Consider the following 21831-nt stretch of genomic DNA (forward strand, 5'->3'; position numbering starts at 1 on the left):
TTCATGTACCTGGGCTGCTGCTATGTCAGAGAGTGAATGTGTCAAGGCAAGATACGAGGGCCGTGGGCAGTTATGGGGCAATCAGGAGCTGGGATGCCACACTGACTGCAGATAAGTAGGTAACAGCCAGGAGGCGGTGAGGAACTCACCTCTGGAGGCTTCCTCAGAAGTTGCCAAGTCATCAGTAAGGGCCACATACAAGAGGTAGAGGCCAAACCAGCTGTTCTGTTCCTGTGGGATGGAATGGAAGCAAAGCCCCCAAGTTGGGGGTGTGGGTTATATTGTCTGAATAGGGGTCATCATTGCGGGTGTTGAACAGGTTGGGAAAGTAGCCTGTGAGTGTCTTGGAATCTTACCACTGTGGATCACCAACTTGTAGGCCAGGGCTGTGTCCAGTGGGCTCTTTCCATGTGTGTGAGTTTATCTGACCCCCCGACAAGATGGCATGGTCCTACGTCACAGAGGAAGGCACAGGGAGGAAGAACCAATTGACCTGCCTGAGGTGACAGCTCAGAAGTCACAGAGGCCTGATGTGACTCTCAGTCAGAGCTGGTGCTCTTATCCTCACCATGCTGTCTCTCACAGTAGCAGCAAGGAGGCGACCTCTCTCACGCTTGAGGGACATCAGGGCCCAAACCCCACAAGCTCAGAACCCCAGGATTTCCACAAAGAGCAAGCTGTCCTTTTTCTGCCCCCAGAAGTCTTGATCATGTGGCTCCCCGGCCATTCTCCTTCAGTTGCATGCCCATGGCACCCCCAACTAGGAGGATAATGAGAGACCAGGGGAAAAACCCCAGGCCGCAGAGCCATTAAAGTGTGTGCCAGTTCCCCAGGCCTAAAGAAAACAGATTGAGAGAATTAGAGGGAAAGGAGTGTGGGCAGGGGGCAGGGAGAGGTCCCGAGGGCCGCCACGGCTGGTATGGGCTTGGGGAAGGGGAAGCGGTTTGGTGGAAAGGTACACTTTGCGTTCCCAGAGCCATCTCCGCATGTCAGCTGGCAGTGACTGCGCTGTGCTGACTGGGACAGCCCAGTGTGCATGTTTGTGCGTGTGTGCATCTGTGTGGATGCATGTGGGTGCGGTTGACTCGTGGATTGTGTCTGTGCCTGGCCTGACTCCCTTGGAGCTGTGTCAAAGCTATCAGCATACTGTACAATCCAAACACGTTACGGAATCTGGTGGCTGCATCTCTGGCTTGGGTCGAAGTGGCACTTTTATTGTGAGTCTATTTTGAGACTTGCTGTTTTCCAAAAGCAAGCCCTAAGCCTCAAAACCCTGCTCCAGGCCAGAAAGCATGCCACTGCTGGAAGTTTCTATCCAGCAAGCCCTTCTTCCAGAGCACACAGATGAACTTCTGCCGCCACCTGAATCTCAGACACGTGATGCAGTCCACGCGGCTCTGTAACTTCATCTTCCGTTCGAGTCTTTGAAAACCCCCCTGAGATGGCTCAGCGGTTAATTGTGCTTACTGGTCTTGGAGAGGATCAGGGTTCAGTTCCCAGCACCCACAGTGTGCAGCTCACGACTGTTTGTAATTCCAGTTCCAGAGGATTCGACACCTTTTTTTTTCCTTTGCCTCTGTGGGCAACTACACTCATGTGGTGCATGCAAACTTGTTCAGGCAAACACACAGAGACGTCAGAAAGACAACACACCTTTCCAAAAGCCTCCTTAGCAGAAACCCCCTCCATAGAAACAACAAAGCAGTCTTATCCTCCTCTCTTTTTGGACAAGACCAGAAGTCAGACTCCCAGTCCTCTTTAAGGGACGGACTTAACAATGTTTAAAAAACGCACCCAGCTTAGCGTCTTTGAGGCGCTGGGCTAGATTCCCGTCAGGGCAAGAAACCAAGAGGGGGCATGTGACGTCAGCTGTGGTGCAGTCACCTCTAGGAAGTTTTCTCATGACACAGTGTACCAGGAATCCCGTCCAGATCTGGGCTGCCAGGCCACTCATCTTCCTCACGCGGCTCCTGTCAGGGGGAGACTTCAAAAGCCAAACCTTGAATCTCCTTTCTGGGAAATCCAAAGAGGAAGGAAGGGCTAGAGACTGGGGCATCTCGTGGGGGTGGGGTTAAGAGGACAATGAAATCATCATGCCTTTGGTGTCTGGAAGTGGTGTGGGATGAATCTGCCATGACCAAAGTGTTCACGGTGAGGAAGAAGCCCAGGAACACCATAAAGAGGCTTGGAACGTACTGGAGAAGCTTTCTGAGGGATCCAGGGCCTGCCCAACGTGGCACTGCTGACCTTTGGTACGGTGATTCCTTTCTATGGGTCTTCCCCTTGAATTGAAAGTTGCTCAGAACCCATGACCTCTGCCTGTGGAAGCCTGGAGTCTTCTCTTCTCATACACACACACAAAAAAAAGTCTCCTGACATAGCCATCTGTGCTCTGGGGTCCAGCCATTAGGTGGAGAAGCCCAGGTCCACCCTTCAGAGGAAGGGACAGGTGGGGGTGGCCAGGGCTCTGGATTCTACACCAGAAGTGTCTTACCTCAGCCCTGTCTCTGAGATGTTATTTTAGTGTGTGTGTGGGTGTGTGTGTTGTTTGTATGTGAGCACACATGCAATGGCAGGCATATGGACAACTTTGTGGAGTCCACTGTCTTCTTTCACCTCTGTTTGGTCCCCAGGGATCAAACTCGGGTTGCCTGGCTTGCAAGGCAAGTGTCTTTGCTTGCTGAGCCATCCCACCAGCCCTCTGATAAGTATCTTGACATCAGTACCCTCACCCGAAGCTGGCACTCAGTAGTATTTACCTGCTAGGGCTGATGAGGGGATCCTGAAAGCTAAGTAATGGGACCCCTTTATTGACTGATGGATTACGTGTGTGTGTGTGTGTGTGTGTGTGTGTGTGAGCGCGCGCACATATGTGTGTGCGCACGCACTTATGTGTATACTTGCATGTGGGGGCCAGATGTGAAATTCTCAACTTTTCTCTAGCGTTTTACATCAGGCCTCTCCTTAGGCCTGCAGCTTGTGATTTAGACGAGACTGCCTGTCCAGCAAGCCTCAGAATCCCCTCAGCCAGGCACTGCCACACCTGGATTTTTACTTGGGTGCTGGAGATTCAGACAGTGGTGACATAGGTGGCCTGGAGCCAACATTAGTGATCTCCATTCGTTGTTATCCATGTGTGGAGTTCAGAGGCAGGGTCTGCACAGGATTCTGTGGGCTTCAAGTTACTGTTCCTAGATAGCCTGCCTACAGGCCCCTGCACTGGCTGGGACCGGAGAAGTCTTCCTCTAAGAAAGCAGGAAAGGGGTCTTCCTGACCTTGCCAAGGAACATGATTCCTGAATGGGAGTTGGGGTGGCAGTCCAGGTTCTGCTCCTCACCCCCTGGCTGAGAGGGGAAGGGCCTGCCTGCCTTTGCACCTGTCTCCTCATTCCACAGCGGATGGTAAAATATATTTGGACTCTAAGCAACTCTGAAACTCCTGCAGGACATGCTTCCCAGCTAAAGATTCTGTCCAAGGCATTGCACACCGACACTAGACCCTGCCATGGCCTCAGAGATGGCTTCTTGGATCTTGGCATTTCTTGGGCTCTCGGGACCTTTTGGGTCTGGAGACTGCGCTTTTCAGCAGCCTCCTGCCGCTCATTCTGCCTGCCTTGGCCTCCTCCCTGTTAGTCTGGGCTGGTGGCCTCGCATAAGCCAGCTGATACGGAGTAGAAGATTGTTAAGATGAACAAGTTGCCTTCGAGGTGTCTTGAACAGCTTCCTTTCTCTTTCCTCCTGGGCTCCCCAGGCCTCGGTCGAAGGCTGAACTCCTAGTGCCACCAGGGTCACTTCCTTCTTGAGTGGGCTGTGTGCTGCATCTGCCACTTCCATTCACATCCTCTTTCCATCCTTGTTCTAGGGACCGCCTCACTCACAACGACACTGTGGCTACCACCTACCTGGGTATGTCGAAAATCTCTGCCCCTGGAGGAGAAATAGAAGGTATGTCTCTCCTGCTCTGCGTGTCTGTCCTTCCTCACTCAAGATAGGAGAGCCTGCAGGCTACGGGAGATTGTAAGGGCTCCACAATCCGTTTCCCAGTGATAGCTCACTTACAGCCATTTAGGGTGCTACACTCTGAGTGGAGGGTACACACTGGATAGTCCAGAGGGGTCCCCTCAGTCTTGCAGGGGGCACCACGTGCTGGGTTCTACTCTGGCCATGAGTGCCCAGTGATTCTTATATTTCAGTGGCTTTTGTTGGTCTACTAAAATGGAACCCAGTGTCAGCTAGTGATCTGAAGGCATTTATCATCACATAACCTAAGTTGTCTGAGCATTGGTTTCTTTGTCTCTTGGCAATATTAAGCTGAGTCCTTTGTTTTGTGATGAAGTATGCTTCTAGAACATATTGTTTTGGTAGTATTAGGATTGACCCCGGGGCCTTGCACGTGCCAGCTGAGTACTCTATCAACTGAGTTACATCCCTAGCCCTTAGACTACAATTGTAAGAAATGCGCGTTCCATTGTGAGTGCGCATGATCAGTTGAGCTAGTTAATATGGAGTACTCAGGCATCTCTGATTTTTCTACCTTATAGCTAACTTTGTAACAAGTGTTGTTGTAGCTGAGTTCCATGCTGTACATAGTTACAACAACAACAACAACAACAACAACAACAACAACAACAACAACAGGGGTCTGGAAAAGGAGGCACAGAGGTTAAGACCATCTGCTGCCCTTGCAGAGAGTCAGGGTTTGGATCCCAGCAGCCACATTAGGTTGCTCATTAGGTAACTGCCTGTAACTCTAGTTCCAGGGGACTTGACACCCTCTTCTGGCCTCTAAGAGTACCTGCACGCATGTGGCGCACATACATACATGCGGGGAAATGCATGCACATAAAATAGAAGAAAACAAAATTAGGTTTGTGCTGCTGGGGATCAAACTCAGTGCCTCAAATGTGCTGGGCAAGTGCTCTGCCACTGAGCAACAACTGTGTGCTCTCAAGTTTTCTCTCATGCATGGGTCTAAAGGCAAAGCTGTCAAAGAATTTTAAGCACTTTTAAGGCTTTCTGTCAATGCTGAAGTTGCATGTCAAGAAGGCTGAACTAATTTATGCTCAATAACTCGCATACACTTGATGGGACACTGGTTCAACATGGCTAAAATAACACGGAGTTGAGAGCGGTGGTGCATGTCCAGAGCTCAGGAGGGGGAGGCTGGAAGATCAGGAGTTCGAAACCATCTTCAGCTACAAAGTGAATCTGAGGGTAGTCTGGGCTACAAGAGGCCCTCACTCAAAAGATCAAACAAACCAAATGAAGTTACAACAAAAATTTCAAAAATAATACCAAAGAGAATTTTGTTAATTGGAAGGTAAATACGATCCTTTTCATTTCATTGAGACTTAGAGAAGTGGACCAATTGTACATTTTGAACTTTTGACATCTATATTATAGTTATTCTGCTATAAACACATACTCCTGGTCTGTATTTCTGATTGTTTTTCTTTTTCTTACTTTTCTCCATGACTGTGGGCACTAACTCTGAGCTTGCTCATAAGCAATTCCTGTCAGTTATATTTGAATATTTTCTGACAGTTAGAAATTAAATTTGCATGAAGCCAAATCTATTAATCTCTTACTCAGTAAGACAGTGAACTACCATCACCTCCTCAAAGTTGTGTTTTGGCTATGTCAGCAATGTGTTTTGACTGTTCTCTTCCTGACGTCTCCAAATGCCATTGTTCTCACCTCCTAAGTTCCAGTGCCTCTTGAGTTCAGCCCTTGATTTTCTATTATCTTCAGTTGGTCTTCTTATTAATGCCTGCTTTTGGTATCTGAGTTATGCTGACTCTGTAAAATTAATCGGAAAGATTTAAAGTCTTCTAACATCTGGGAACAGTTTATATAACATAGAATGTAATCTTTTGAGGGTTTGAAACAGTTCACCCGTAAAACCATGTGGGCTTGGTGCCCTTTCTGGGTGGGAGTACTGACGGCTCTTTACAGACTTTTCAGTTTCTCTGTGATCACTGCTATTTTTAGGTTTGTATTTTTGCTCCTGTCAGTGTTGATCATTTATGTTTTCCTAGAAAAGCATGCATTATGTTGAGGCTTTAAAATATGTTTGCAGTGTTTCTCCCAGGGACTTCTAGGGTTTAGGTTAGGCACTTTCTTCTACCTGAGCTCTCTCTCTCTCTCTTCTTTATCGGGTTTGAATTTTCTCCTCGCCCCCTCAATCAGCCTCTCAGCTTTTAAAACAAAAACCTTATTGGACATTTCAGTTCTGAGCTCTTTAGCTCTGTTTAGATTTTGTTGTTGTTGTTGTTTTTGTTTTTTGAAACAGGGTTTCCTTGTGTAACAGTCCTAGCTGTCCTGGAACTAGCTCTTGTAGACCAGGCTGACCTCAAACTCACAGGGATTCACCTGCCTCTGCCTCCTGAGTGCTGGGATTTAAAACTGCCTTGCCTGTTTAGATTTATTTTACTATTTCTTTGTCAAAATTTTTAACTAGCTTATGCTTATTTTAAAGTTTTCTTATTTAAATAACAAAAGTTTGGTTTCTGCTTTATAGGCCTTGTATAAATATTTGGCAAACCTCTGGGTTTTATTTAACCTTTTTTTCTTTTTGAGTTGAGTCTCACGTAGTCTAGCCTAGCCTTGACTTTGTTCTGTTAACAAGGATGACCTTGAACTCTGGATCCTCCTTTCAAGTACTGAAGTGTGGGACACGCGTGTCCAGCATCACACCTGGTATCTGTGATGCCGGTGACAGAACTCAGCGTGTTGTGCATGCTGGGCAATTGCTTTGCCAAATAAACTACATCCCAAATCTTTACCAACTTTACTTTTAAGGCTTATTTTCCCCTTTCAATATGTAATACACTTTGTATTTGCTTTGGTGTGTTTTCTGAGAAAAGTCTGCTTCATTTCCTGGGTGTGAATCTGACTAGATTCCGGATGCATCTAGAAGATGCTGGCCAGGCAACATTTATCTGTAATTTCCAAGAAACAGTTTGTCGGGCGATCCTACTGTGTGAACTTCTCTGAGTGTGCTCCTACTGTGTGAACTTCGCTGAGTGTGCTCATACAAACTGAGACATGACATCACTGTGGTGTCACCATCGTCCTGGAAGCCCATGGTTAGGCAGGACACCTTTTGTAGATTCTTGGTTGAAGTTTCTCTGAGATAGGGGTTTTGAGTTTGGTGATTCTTCTTCTAGCCTCTGCCACGGACACCTGAAGGTGGATGGAAAGCTCTGGCTCTGCAGCCAGCCGGGGAGTCATTCAGCCTCCTCTCTCTAAAGTGGGGCTCCCTGACCTCCTCCCTCTTAGGGGTCCAGCGGAGTTCTGTCTCCCAGCTCCTCTGGTGTCTGCGACTCAGTGCAGAGGCAGCCAGATCTTACGTCATTACCTCACCCTCAGGACCAACCACTGTTTATTTTCTGCGTCAGTTCTGCCCCTCTTTGCCCATTTGTCTTCCCACAGAAACTATCCCAAGAGGCTGCATCTCCTTGTCTTCTTGCCTGAACTTGAGAACCCCAAGCTCTTTCCTGTAGCATTCAAATGGAGGCTTTCCAGAGCCTTACAGATGTGTCCCCATGGCTGAGGCCGCTGCCCCTCTTGGAGATGCAGGCTTTTGTGGAGAGCAGAGCCCCTGCCTGGCATTCCGTCCTCTCTCACTGCTAGTCACTGTCTGAAGAGCATGCTCAGTAAGGGCATTCGCAGACAAGGCAGGGTCTCTAAAGAGCATGCTCAGTAAGGGCATTCGCAGACAAGGCAGGGTCTCTGTATGTCTCTGCCACTCTGAAGCTTTGGTGGCCCATGGACCTCATTCCCAGTGTTCTCTTTAAACTCCTCGGAAACATTTCAAAATAAAATATCTTTTGAGACAAAGTCACACTATGTAGCCCTGGCTGGCCTGGAACTTGAAACTCCTCTGGTGTTGGGTGTACAGTGGTCAGAGGAAGCCACTGGCCTCGAACTCTTAGAGATCTGTCTACCTCTGGCTCCTGAGCGCCTGGATTAAAGGTATATGTGGCATTATTATTATTGTTGTTGTCATTAGTTTAAAGGGTCCCATGTGTCAGACTGGTCTTGACTTCACTAGGATGACCTTTAACTTCTGATCCTCCTGTCTCCAGTCCCCTCCCCAAGTGCCGGGATTATAGGCATGTGCCACCATGCTGGTTTATGTAGTGTGGGAGACGGAGCACAGGGCTTCATGCATGCTATATCCCCAGTCCCCAGAGACTTCTAGTTACAGAAATTCTCAAATACACACCAAGGTTGAGAATTAGCAAGTGAACTCGGTGCCCTGCCCCCAATGTCTAGCGCTGATCTGCCAGTCTGACTTCCTCACTGATACTTTGAGCCGTCCAGCACATACAGGCATACTTTTAGAAGGTTCTGCTATTATGGAGGCTCCTTCCTTCCTAGCTATGAGGCCTCTTTCCCAGGATGCAGTCTCCTACAGGGAGCTGGTCAGGGGTCTGGGGAAGTACTGCTTTGCACGGACAGACAGATGCACCAAGACAGAGACAGTATCTTATGTGGTGATACCGAGGAAGTTATGGCCACCCAGTATGCCAGAAGTCTTCAGCGTTCAGACTGGGTACTGCTTCTGTCTCTGAATACAGGAACTAACGATGGTCAAGGCACAGTATGGCATTTTTGAGTGTTTTTTTTGGGGGCAAAGTTTCTGATATGATACAGCTGTATCTGTCCTCAGCCACCTGATGAGAGTTTAGGCCCTCCTTCAAATCAGCCTTCATTTTTGGTGGGCTGTTGGCCTTCTTTTTATTGTGCCATTGATTTATTTACTTGTTCATTTGCTTATTGTACTGGGAATTGAATTTAGGGCCTCGGGCAAGCTTGGCAAAGAGGCTACCACTGCGTCCTGTAACCAGCCTCCTATGACCCAGGTTTAATGAGGTGAGAAAGTTGTTTCCATGGTCACTAGATGGCGCTCAAGTCATGAGCAACCCAATGTGCTTCTAAAGGCTGAGCCACTGACTGTTCTTGCACCCAGCTTCTGGAATGTGCAGCAAAATAGCTAGAATTAAATTTATTGACCAAACTGGGTCATTCTTTGGGACTTCCCAGGTTCTCTGAGTTTCCTTCCTACAGAGGTGGGCCCCTTTCTCAGGTGGAAGATCTGTCTAACTAAAGGGTGTCACGTGCCTTGCTCCTGGCTAATTGTCTTTCCCTAGCCAGAAGCCCTGCTGGGAACATGTTCCCGCCACTTTCTTCTCTTCTCTTCTGTCCTTCTGACTGTGGCGGGACAGCGCACTGTCTTATTCTCTCGTTTCTCCCAGAACACAATGCAAACTGTACTATAAAAATTGGATCTGGGCTGAGAATGGAGTCCAGCTGGTAGAGTGCTTGGGCAGCATGCAGGAAGCCCTGGGTTCCACTTCCAGCACCGCACAAATAGGGCATGGTGCCATGCCCCTGGTAGCCCAGTGGTTGGGTGGTAGAGTTGGAAGGATCAGAAGTTCAAATCGTCTTTGGTTGCATAGTTTAGACCTGCCTTGGCTAACTGGTCGAGACTGTGTCCAAAACAACAAACCAAGCAAACCAACCCCTTTCTCTCTCTTCCCACCTTGAGGTTCCAGAAGATTTGGTTCAGCATGGAGTTTTGTTTTTGTGTTCTTGTTTTTGTCCCCAGTAAGGACAAGACCTAACACTGCCTCTCAAGCCCTTCTGCCCATAGATTTGCCTGGGCACACTGAAGTATTCTTTGGACCCTGTGCACCAGTATTAAGGGAAGACTTTGTTTTTGTTAAAAAATGGAGTATGCACTCTCCTTAGATGTGGCAGTTCTTTTGAAAGGTGGTAGGCATAGGGGACCCGTGACACCTGCGGCACCTCTGATACCTTCACCCATATGAGCACCGTGCTACAGAACAGCACCGAGGAAACCAGAGTTGTCTTTGGACTATGGATGATGGTGATTTTCCCAGCAATCTCTCCTTTCCCCTCCTGCCTGGCCCAGGCGGGTGTCAGGCAGCCAAATCCATGGACTTGGGGCTCTGCCGAGCCTTGGGAGCTGGCAGGGCTAGCTGAAAAGGTAATGGCTTGGCTTCTTCAGGGTACATATGTGCCCCTAGGGACCGCCTGCTGAGCTGTGACTTGTGGCTGGCAGCTTGCTCTTTCCTTCCAGTTCACCCAGGTGAGGAAGATGGGCTTCACTCTCACGGTGAGAAGCTGGGCGTGTTCATCTGGGCCTTGGGGCTTCCTTGGGCCCAGTTCTCCAGGCTCAGGGAAAACACAGCAGAACACTTGTGTTTTGGCAGAAGGACAGCCAGGACTAAATAGAGGCTTTGTGTCTGGTGGCTTCTCTACTCACCCTGCCCTTGACTTTATGAGCTGTCTGAAGACACAGGGGCAAGAACCTGGGGTGAACCATGGTCTGGGAGACTTGTGATGGGCTCTCAAGTTGGGAAGCACCGGCTTAAGACGTCAGCAGGGCCGTGCGAAGGCCCCCTATTATATCTGCCTATGGTTCCTAAATGAACAAATACGCAATTGAACAAGGAGGCCTGGGCCATTCTTCTGGCTGCCAGCAGCAGGTGTTGGTAGACAATTGGAGGGACTGGTAGACAACTGCCTCTGACTGGTTGCTAGAGTAAAAGTCAGTCTCTGGAAAGAAGCGTGCAGGGGTCACATCTGTGACCCTGGTTTCATTAGTTAAAGACAACAGGCCCCTCCTGCTGAGCATCATTTAGAAGGAGCTTCAAGTAGAATCTGGGGACCATGGCTGTGCCTGTGTAGGTTGTCCTGTCAGGGGGAGAGCTCTCTTGTCCCAAAGTCCCGGCTCAGTCTATAGGGAAATCTTCACAGGGCGCAGTCTCCGTCACACTGATTCTACCAGCCAGCAGTGGAGCCAAGATCTGGCTGCAGAGATCTAAGGGCCAGTCCAGGGCCTTTGGCCTCACCTCTCCAGCTGTCTTTACCATATATATATATATATATATATATATATATATATATATATATACATACATACATATTAGCGTATTCCTCCTCCACACTCCTTTTTTGAGTGTCCAACCTGGATTCTCTGGGCCACACTGGATGAAGAGTTAACTTGGGCCACATTAAACCCAGGGTGTCCAAGTCACAGCTTCAGGGTTCTGAGAGAACAAATACATTTTTAAATTTTTACATTATGTGCATTGGTGTTTTTTGCTTTGAGTGTCAGAAGCCACGAGCAGTTGTGAGTGGCCATGCGGGTGCTGGGAATTGAACCTGGGTCCTCAGGAAGAGTCAGCTCTTTCAACCACTGAGCCATCTCTCCAGCCCCAAACAAATAAATGTATTTTGATTAACACTGCAGCATGATAAGCCATTCCGGGTTGCATGTTGCATGTTTGTTGAACATCCTCTGGCAGCGCCTCATGAATCTATGGGAACATAAAAGGGTTAAAATATTTTTATTACAAGTGCATAGGCTTATATATGTGCATGTGCATGTATATATATACATATGTATATATATATATATATGTGTGTGTGTGTGTGTGTGTGTGTGTGTATACATGTGCTAGCTGACAACATCTGTCTCTTATCTTTCCTTGAAACCGCTGGTTCTAAAAGCCAGACCCAGGTGGCTTCTGTTGATTAAATGTGTTGTGGTCTGTTGCAATACTAGATACTCCCACTAGGTGGAGATGTTGTGCCTTGAATGGCCTTCCGTGTGCTGGACCCCAAGTGTCAATCTGATGTTTGGAGCCCAGAATGTTTGCTTGCCCACAATGGCTTTTTCGTGTTTCTCTTTTCATGTTTCTTTCTATGCATTACGCCTCCTAATTTACTAGTATATAATGTAGAAAAAGCATATTTTCTTCGGCGTCTTGTTTCTTGAGTGTGTTGAATGGAAGTTCATGTGAGAGGTGCTGAGAGCTGCCTGGTTGGAGTTGGGGGGGGCAGGGTGTGTGCCCTTCTTTGTTATATATTCACAGTGTCTGTCTGCCAGCTCTCCATCTTGTTCATGTAACCATTCTCCACCAAGCCACGCCCACCCTAACCCCTTTTCCATTTCTTTATGCTTCAGAGGAGCCGGCAGGTGTACTCAAGCCTCCGAAAGCCACTGACCGTACGTTGCTGTCACCTAGGGGACCACAAAGGGATGGGACCTTGGGGTTTCTGCTGGAGGGGACTTTTATGACTTGGATGAGGGGGACTGAGCTGCTGCCAGGCCCCGAGTTGACCACTGGCAAGTCTCAGTCACCGGATAACTGACGCTCTAGGGCCTATTCCTCTAGCTTCCCAGGCCCTTCCTAGGCTTGTTGCCTCAGCTGATGCTTCCAGCAGGAGGGGCATAGTTGGCCAGGGGGATTGCGAGGATCTCGGGGATCTGGAGGTGGTCAGGGGAATAAGAAATGCTTGACACACAATTTACAAGGTAAATCATAATGGTGATGATTGACACAAACAGTTACTAGTGGTTCCCCCGAGTCCCATCATTCCAAGGCCTCCCCCTTTGCTTCTCAAAGCCAAATCCTGTCTGCTCTGATGTCTGGAGGAGGAAATATGTGGAAAGGTAATGGGCAGGCTAGCTCCAGCTGCCCCTCCTCCCCGCACTGTCTCAGCGGCGTGACTTAAAGTGTACAGCCACACAGCCCGCTGGACAGGTCTCCGCAGAAGCTTTTTCCCGGTGCTTGCTCTGGCTCATTCTTGTGTGGACAGAGACACTCAGATGGGCCTGGTGACGGTACTGCCTTGAGCGTTTTGGAAATGTCCTCTGAAAGGAACACCCTGCCTCTGCAGGGTTTCAGAGTCCGGCCAGTGAGGTCTTGTCCCTGGAAGGGCAGCTGTGAGATTGTCAAGAGAACATCTCCTAGGAGGTGGGGATGATGAGAGACATCACGGATTCCTTTATCCATTTTCCAGCTTCCCATTGCCACAATAAATGTGTGTGTGTTTGCATGTGCGTGTGTGTGTGTGCGCACATGTGTGTGTGTGCTTGTGTGCGTGTGTGTGTGTGTGTGTGTGCGCGTGCGTGCGCGTGTGTGTGTAGGGAGGGAGGGGTCCCTGGGACATTGCTTCTGTGGTCACCTGACTCTGGGATCACCTCTGTTCCTCCTCCCCCAAAGCCTGAGAGGGAAGGCTGTGCATAGATCAGCTGAGTGTATTACACCATTTGGGTCCTGTCTTCTTGCTATCCTGTGATCAGTCACATCTCTGAGCCTCAGTTTCCTCATTTGTAAAATAGGACTAATAACATACTAGAAAATAGCCTTGTTTCAGCATACTGAGGAGCCTTGAGAGAGCAGTTGGTCACAGTCATTGCTGGTGTATCACTAGTTATACATGTCCATGGGCCGTATCTGGGGCCTGTGGGGACAACTGAGGGCTAGAGATGGGATCAGATCTGAAGGTGTCCGGAAGATCTACAGGACCACCTCTCTGATTCCTGCTTGTGTTTTCCAGTGGATGACAACTTGGGTTTCCTCCCCACCTTCGGGCCCTGCTATGTGAACCTCTATGGCAGTCCCCGGGAGTTCACGGGCTTCCCAGACCCTTATGCGGAGCTCAACACAGGAAAGGTGAGTGGCCACATGCATCCCCTAAGGCTCTCCAGGCTGGCCTGGCAGAGTCCGGGCCCAGATGATACCCGTGGGCCTCAGGAGGCCTGGACAGACCCTCAGAGCACCTTCTTCTGTTAGGCCCTCTGGCTTCTTTATCCTGGGCCAGTCGGACCTGATCACTGTCTCCATCCCAAGACACCCAGGCCCATCTCTCTCACGTGTCACCCCCCTGGACTGGGTTGGAGGATTGGTATATTCCATTCTGTAGGGGTGAATTATATTACGTTGCCATGTGCTGTGGTCCCTCGGCCCCCATCCCTTCACTGGTGCCCGGACTTTCTCTTGCAGGGAGAAGGTGTGGCTTACAGAGGCAGGCTCCTGCTGTCGCTAGAGACCAAACTGGTGGAGCACAGTGAGCAGAAGGTGGAAGACCTTGCTGCTGATGATATCCTGCGTGTGGAGGTGAAGACACTGCTCTGGGAGACAGCTGGGTCCCTGTAGGGAGTAGAGATGAGGCCGCTAAGGACCGTGGTAGAGGGCCTTCTTCGGTTCTGACCCGTGTTTACAATGGCGGCACTTCTCAGGGCCCCTGTGCCTCAGCTGTGAGGTGGGAATAGTGTGACACCCACCCCAGGGATACTTTGAGGGTTAAGAGAGAAAAGTGAAAGGATTGTAGGAACTCAGAGCTCGATACAAAGTGAAACACTATTTCGTAAGGATGCGGTGGGAACGGCTAGCCACGACCAGTTCAACACCATTTACCACTGACATCTGCAAATGCAGCAGGCTGCAAGGTAACTGCTGTTAACTCCGTGTATAGATGAAGACTCTAAGAAATACCAGAGCAAAGTGTAGTCTCCAGGATCATCTGGACACTTCAGTTAGTGACCTCGGGTCTCCACGCTGGCCCTCCTACCTGCCAGTTGCTTCAGTTTCCATCTGTAGTCGTATTTACCTTAGGAGCTGGAGATGGAAACAGTAAGACTTGATGCATGCACACAGTAGGCATACAGTAAGACTTGATGTATGCACACAGTAGGCATACAGTAAGTGTGATCAGTCATCACCATTCACATGCTCCAAACCCCAACTTTTCAGCTGCTTTCCTCTCAGCTTTCCAAGAAGGTGACTATATAATCACGGTGTTTCATGTCAGGACACATGAATGTTTTACACTGTCTTAGCCCCGTGCCTTGGGCTTGGAGGGGCTGATTTAAACTACACATTCTGAGCATGAGGCTGCCTATGCTGACTGCAAGGATGCTTGGTGAGCGAGCGTGTGTGTGTGTGTGTGTGTGTGTGTGTGTGTGCGCGCGTGCGCACGTGCGTGTGTGTAGCTCTGGGCAGGGCATGATCGTTGAGAGCTTTCAGCCCCTTTAAGGGGCAGATGAGGTGTAGGCTGCCCCGAGGAACACTGCGGGAGCCCCTGCTCTGTGGACATGGTGGTGCCATCGATGCTGGTTTGGATTAAAGAGCAGTCTGACCTTGGAGGAGCAGATTGTATTAGGAAACAGGAGTGAATGCGCATGGACCTGGAATGAGTTTGTTCAGTCAGTAGCCAAGTCTGGAGGCTGTTCCTTTGGATCATCAGCCACTCTCTGCCCAGCCAGGAGTCTCTGGGTGCTGGTCATGGCTAGGAGCTGACATCTGTGGGGTCCGTTCTGCTTGTCTCCTTGTGACCTGTAGCCTGCTCACTCTGCCCGCAGAAATACCTCCGGAGGCGCAAATACTCTCTCTTTGCTGCCTTCTACTCGGCCACAATGCTGCAGGATGTGGATGATGCCATCCAGTTCGAGGTCAGCATTGGGAACTATGGAAACAAATTCGACACCACCTGCCTGCCGCTGGCCTCTACCACCCAGTACAGCCGGGCAGTCTTTGATGGTAGGTGAGGCTGAAGGAACCTGGGTCATAAGACAGACACCAAAGCCTAAACTCTGCCTCCACGGAAACCACACCAACCCTTTCGGGGATTCCTCTCCTCTACTGTTGGTGCTGCCCTTCATACTCCTCTTGGGGGACCCGCTGTACCCCCAGATTGGAGTCCAGCAGGTTCTGAGTTGCCCTGGTCCTGAGCCATCTCCATCAACACACGGGGTCTAGGAGCTTGGCTTGGAGACCTTGGAGATGTGAGATTGGGTTTCCCAGAGGCAGTCTATCAGTCCTCTGGTTTTGATGTGAGAGCCACAGCAGTCTTTCCCCTGATAAAGTGTGCTCAGATACCTTGTCTAGGGACTGCCAGCCACACCACACACACCTAAAGGGAGAGGCGAGTAGGATGTGTCTACCTTGAGTCCTCTCTCAAAGTCCTCTTTCAAAGGCTTTCTTTCTGAAAGCCCAGCGGCCTGAGTGCCGAGCTTTGCAGAGCCATGTTTCACTGTCCCGGACCTCTGTCCACTGCTCAGGCCCCTCCCCTCCCTGCAGGGTGCCACTACTATTACTTGCCTTGGGGCAATGTGAAGCCAGTGGTGGTCCTGTCCTCATACTGGGAAGACATCAGCCATCGAATTGAGACGCAAAACCAGCTCCTCAGGATCGCTGACCGGCTGGTGAGTGGGATCCTGTGCAGACGTGGGGCCTGACCGCTAGCCCTGCCAGAAGCATCCGCAGACTTGAGAGAAGATGGGTATCAAGGGTGCTGGGGACACCCCAGGTAGATGTGGTAGATGACTGAAAGACAGAGAGTTGAGAGATTGCTGGGGTGTCAGGGTATGGCTGGTGTTTATTACTACATGCCTCTTTACTCTTACACCACATACATCATCTTGCCAGAAACTTCCAGCTTCCAGCCAGAAGTCAGAAGCTAGAGCTCCAGGTGGCATTCATGGGTGCTGAGGGGGAGGTGTGGAGTATGGAGGGGAGCAACTAAGGAACATCAAGAGTATGTCATGCGAGCAATGGGAGGATGTGGAAGAGGACCTCACCGAGGATATCGTGGCAAGGACTCGGGAGGATGGGTCCCAGTGCCAGGGGGTCATGGGAGGAAGGTGACTTTTTAGGGCATTGTGGGACCTGAGCTGCGAGGCCTTGATGCGTTGGTCTGGGGGAGATGAAGGGCTTTGAGAGAAATGATCTGGGTCCAAAGCTGGGAACCCGGAGAGAGGAGCAGAGGGTTTGAGTGAGGGAGGAGTTCTGATTTGGGGCTGAGCGGAGGCTTCTGGGAGCCGCTCTGCACTTTCAAGTCTACCCAAGGGAGAACAGAATGGCCACACAACAGGAATGAGGGCCAGCAGCGGGGAGGAAGGGCTGACAAGGCCTGGGAACAACTGAGGAGCACAGTTGGAAAGGAGGCAGGAAGGCAAGGAAGGGGTGATGTCCCTGAAGCTGGCGGTTGGTGGTGATGGGCGGCTACTGCCAGTGGAAGAACATGGAGTAGAGACTGCAGAACCAGCGCTCGGCTCGCCACTGTATCCCTCGTAATCGCTTCAGAAGGCCGCAGGGCTGAGGTTCCCCCAGGGTGGGGCACACATCATGCACTCTGGAAGACTGAGGTGTGGAGGGGGCTGCTTTGAGGACTGAGGCAGCCGGGGGCCTGACAGGTATTTCAGCTCCGGGCCCAGGCATAGGGAAAGTGCCCAGAGAAGCACAAGAGAAGGGATCAGATGGGACTCCAAGAGAGCCAGGTCTGAGAGTCTGGTCCCTGTGGCTCCATGGCTGCTGGAGGAGACAACGGGCTAGCTCTGAATCTACCTGTGGTTAACTCCGTAAAGGACTGAGAGAGGAGTCTCAGAGAGATCCACTCCTCTGTGGGCAGTCAGGTCTGGCCTCAAGGTGGCAGGTGGGATGGGATGCATTCAGACTGTGAAGAAGTTCTGGCTAGCAAGGGGACCCCTGTGACCATGTGTGAGACCGGGGTTCTGAGGTGGAGGATGCGGGTGGGAGTCCTGGAAGGTTCTAGGCTTGAAAGGTGCTGGCAGATTGCATCTGGCCTTGTTTTATCTTGCTCATATTATCTATTTCCTTCTGGCTCAGTGATGGGGCCTGAGGGTTGGGTCCCTCTCCGTGATGACACTCCTGACCTAGACTTGCCTGTTCCACAGGAAGCTAACTTGGAGCAGGTCCACCTGGCTCTGAAGGCACAGTGCTCCTCTGAGGACATGGACGCCCTGGTGGCTCAGCTGACAGACGAGCTTCTTGCAGACTGCAGGTAGGGGGTACTTGGCACCCTCCGATGCCCCTCCTAGCTCAGCCCGTCTCCTCAGGAGTGTTCGTGTGTGGTGGTGAGCAGAGGCACGTCTCCCAGCCACGCTTGGCCAGCAGTCTGGCCAGTGCTGAGCCCAGAGGTGGTGGAGCCGGCACCGGGAGTTGAAAAGGTGACGTTTAGAACAGGTCATAAATCTCCCCGCAGCAGCAGCAGCAGCTGTGGGCTGGGCGACCAGCTTACCTGAATGGGAAGCATTGTGTGTTTGATCCCCGACCTCATAGCTCCCTGATGGAATCTCCAGGAGAAGCTGGGGTGGGGGCACCCCTCCTTCCCCCAAGGCCATGTTGTCAGGGACCACGGTTTCTGTTTAGGTTTCTACTGCACATGGTTGATTGTCAGCTTCAGGAAAGGGGGGACTGGGGGTGAGGGAGAATAGGAATGGAGGTCAGCATCTCTTCCACATCCAGGAGGGCTAGGGGTAGTCACTGCGAAGAGAGCTTTGACGTTGAACTTGGCATGAAGAAGGATTACTTAATAATATCTGATCAATAAAAGACTGTCACTGTGGGGAAGACCAGTAAGGAAGTGTGATTAATAAAAGACTGTCACCATGGGGAAGACTAGTAAGGAAGTTTGATTACCACAGTGACAAATGCAAGGAAACCGCCCCTCACCACAGTCTGGTGGCTTTCAGTAGCCCTGCTTCTTTGGGCCTTGGTTTCTCAGCTACGAAATGGACTTGGTTATATCCACTCTTATGCGTTCTACGGGGTTCAGTATGAGGGTCGCCACCCCCACCATCCTGTTAACTGAGAGCCCTGTTGAAGGGATCAGAGAATGCCCTCACCATGAGAGACCCATAACTGTGGTGGTACTTGTATGTCCAGCTTAGGAAGTGCACCTCTACCAGATAAATTGTTCCCAAAGGAACAGCCCCCACCCCATTCTGCCCCAGGCAGGTCATTCCTCCATTCTCCATACCTCCCTGAAGCCAGCTCAGCCCCAGTTGTGCTGGTAAGGGCACACCTTGAGCCCTCTAGGTATGACGGGGAGTGGGGGGGGGGTGTCTGTGGGAGCTTGGAGCAGATGCAGCTGGCAGTGGAATCCTCCCAAAGAAGGAATGCCTGGAGGAAATGGTAGGGCAGGTAGGAAGTGGAGCCTAGGAGACCACCAGGACCAAGACCCACGTGCCTTGTCCTGAATAAAGTTCTGAGACCCCTGCTGTCTCCAGGGGTACCGAGGAGAGCTGATGACTAATGGGGGCAGGCTTTAGGGGCTCTGCCAAAGAAAGTTCAGGCTTGGGTATGTTGAGGAAGGAGACCCCTGGGTCAGATGCTTGCTGTAGCTTCAGGGTGACAAGAGAAGAGAAAAAGGACTGCTAAGTGACCTAAGATACAGGCGGCTAAGGCAAAGGTGCTGGGGAGGGCGGATGCGGAGGGAGTCGAGGGATGCGGAGGGAGCAGAGGGATGCAGAGGGAGCCGAGGGCACCATAGACTTCATGATGGGCACTGTGCTGGGAAGTTTGTGTGTACTCATTAATCATAAAGCTCTAGCCATACCATTCTCTGACGGCCAAATACGGAAACTGAGGCACACAGGGATTTGATGGACACACCCAGATTCACAGGTCAAACAAGTGAGAGAGTGTCCTTGTGCTACTCTGTCACAGCTAGAACTAGGGGCCTAGGAAAGGCCCAGCCTGATTCCCTAGCTGTGGCCACGACAGTTAGGGTGGGCTGTGAGGCCATTCTCTGAGGGGTATAGCAGGAGGAAAGCAGGGTGCGGGTGACAAGGCAGCAGGAAGCTGGTCTCGGTCTGGAGGTGGAAGGAACGTGGTGCTGGGGGGCACACAGGGGCACAATCAGCTTGCAGGGGTCCTTGGGTGGGGTGCCTTCTCAGAGCATACTGCACCCTGGCAATGCCTACAGAGAGGCTGCCATGCCCAGTGATGCCCCTTCTGGGACAGTGGCTGGCAGAACACGGGCCCCCGCAGTACTGCTCATGACAGCTGTGAGTCTGTGGGTCTGGGAGTTTGGAAATGGGTGGGGCCCGATCCCTGGCGAGTCTGAGGTGCTGGGACACTGGAGGGTGTAGGACTTGGTTCCAGGCAGACCTCAGTGCCCTCTCAGGAAGGATTTGTCTGAAACACTCTTCCAAGCCAGGTTCTTCTATTACTCTCCTGGGGGTAGGGGGATACCCAGCCTCTAGGGGGCACCAGTTCAGGACAGGAGTTTGCAGTGCGGGTGGGTTCCCATCCTCTCTGGGTATCTGACAGAATCTTCAAGGAAGAGACTCCAGATCCATCCCTCCAGGAACTACCTGAGGCCACCATGCTGCCCGAGGCTTTAGCATGAGCAGGTGTCACTGACCAGGGCTGAATACTTGCCATCAGCCTTACTGTCTCCAGTTAGGGCGCTTCACTAGAACCCCCTGTTCCCTCCACTCCGCACCCCTCAACCCCACACTCATGTAGCAAAGCCCTCTCCTCTGATCTCTGGACTCACTGTGTTTCCTTTCCCTGTGTCTGTCCTGTCCTGGGCCAGGCTGTGTCTGAGACCATGCATGCCCCCCCACATTCCATCAGCATCTCCTGTCTGCACGGGTTCACCATCTTCAGAGATCACAGCACAAACCTTATCAGCTCACACAGCCTTCACTCCCTTCCCTCTACAGCCCACCCTCCCACCCTACTTTCCTCACTCTCTCCCCTGGTTCCCTTCTCTAGCACCCTGGAGAGGACTGTTTTCCCCACAGGGTGGCTCATAGCCTCATGCCTTATGAGTCCTTGCTGGCATGTTGGCCCCTCCCCACCCTATAATGTACCCCTTGCCTCTGTGTATGACTTTCTGCCACCATGCTGTTCCATTAGCCCTTCCTAGCATTCTACACGGGAGTAGCTCCTGTCAGCCCTGCAGGTGCAGACCAGGGCCACTTTTTCCAGGGAAAACTCCAAGGCGGCTCCTGCGGGGAATGGCAGGCTGTCTCAGTTTCTCCTCATGAGAGGGTCATCTCTTTGAACTCAGCATGGAGCTCAACTCAAGAATGAATCCAGCTCATTCTCCGGGGGATTGGTCCTGATACAGTCACCAACTTGATCCCCAGGGACAGGTGGTGACTTGGTGAACAGCCAACTCTGTTCCGTGTGTTGTGTGGCCTGGCTTCCATCTGTAGGGAGGGCTAAGGATGCAATCTTCTTCTTAGACTCCCCTGCTTTCTGTACCCCTGTACTGAACTTCCCTGCCGGTGGGAGAAAGCCAGGGCGTCTTGTGAGTGGTAAAGACTGCTCTTGACTGAGCTAGTCTTGGGAAGTTTTGGTTGGGTGGTCTGCTGGAGGGTCCTCCCTGTTTTCTGACCTTGGCTTGGCTTCTCCAGCCCTCTGCTCCACTGCGCACCAGAGCCCCTCACCCACCATGCAAGGCCTCCACCCGCTGCCGCCGGCCTGGGGCTGCCGTCCGCGGCACCCTCGGGGCAGTAAATATTATATTACCACAGGGTGTGCAGTACGTGACCTGAGACGGGCCCCGGGGCTTAAGTTTCCCCGAGATGGAGCTCGTGCACCCGCTCCCCCCACCCTAAAAATTCAATTAAAAAAAATAACAGGAAAGACGCAGCGCGCCGAGGGCCTGCCAGAGCGGTGCCGTGGCGCTCCGGCGGTAATTGGTTCTGCATAGCTCGGGGAAATTGGCAGAAAAAATAAATCAGCCGGGAGCCGGGAGTCCAGACGCTGCGGGGAGGGGGCGGGGGGGGGGGCTGCTGCAGCGCAGAGCAGGCCTGGCGCAGCATTGACGAATGTCCTGTTTGAGGGCAAGGACTGGGCCAGCTGGAGGGTCCTGCTTGGGAAGGGAGAACTGGAGCTCACCCCCCCTTTTTAGCATTTCTTCTGAATGTGCACACCCAGCTCTGGAACGGTGTGGAGCGTCCAGCTGCGGGGCTTTTAGAGCGTCCGGGTGTGATGGGTCGGAGATTAGAGATCTTTGCTCCTCCACACGATGGAGTTTAATTTTACCCCTCACTTGGGCTTCAGCGCTGTTAGTTGAGGGCTGCAGTACCGTACCCAGCAGTGCTCAGAAGACTTTCCAAAGCTCAGGATTCTGGGAGGGCCGTCTTGGGGCAGCCAGGGTGGATGCTTCTGTATTCATGGCTGCTGGCCTCCCCACAGTGTCTGCAGTAGCTAGCTAGTCAGGGGTCCATAAATTTCTTTCTTGG

General features: G+C 51.3%; 1 protein-coding gene across 16 annotated transcripts in view; it reads left to right on the plus strand.

Moving 5' to 3' along the window:
- Dysf (dysferlin) overlaps positions 1-21831 on the plus strand; it is a 204419-nt gene that overhangs the window by 82617 nt on the left and 99971 nt on the right. For 8 of the 16 annotated variants that reach the window (XM_048416689.3, XM_048416694.3, XM_048416696.3 and 5 more), the window contains 7 exons: positions 3862-3944; positions 12004-12045; positions 13383-13498; positions 13829-13942; positions 15187-15364; positions 15905-16029; positions 17521-17627. In XM_048416689.3, coding sequence (XP_048272646.3) covers positions 3862-3944; positions 12004-12045; positions 13383-13498; positions 13829-13942; positions 15187-15364; positions 15905-16029; positions 17521-17627 — 765 coding nt within the window. The remainder of the gene's footprint in view (positions 1-3861; positions 3945-12003; positions 12046-13382; positions 13499-13828; positions 13943-15186; positions 15365-15904; positions 16030-17520; positions 17628-21831) is intronic. The other 8 variants (XM_048416691.3, XM_048416698.3, XM_048416700.3 and 5 more) reach the window with 1 other exon arrangement.

The sequence above is a fragment of the Myodes glareolus genome, chromosome 6, assembly GCF_982192425.1.
Source record: "Myodes glareolus chromosome 6, mMyoGla1.1, whole genome shotgun sequence".
NCBI lineage: Eukaryota > Metazoa > Chordata > Mammalia > Rodentia > Cricetidae > Myodes > Myodes glareolus.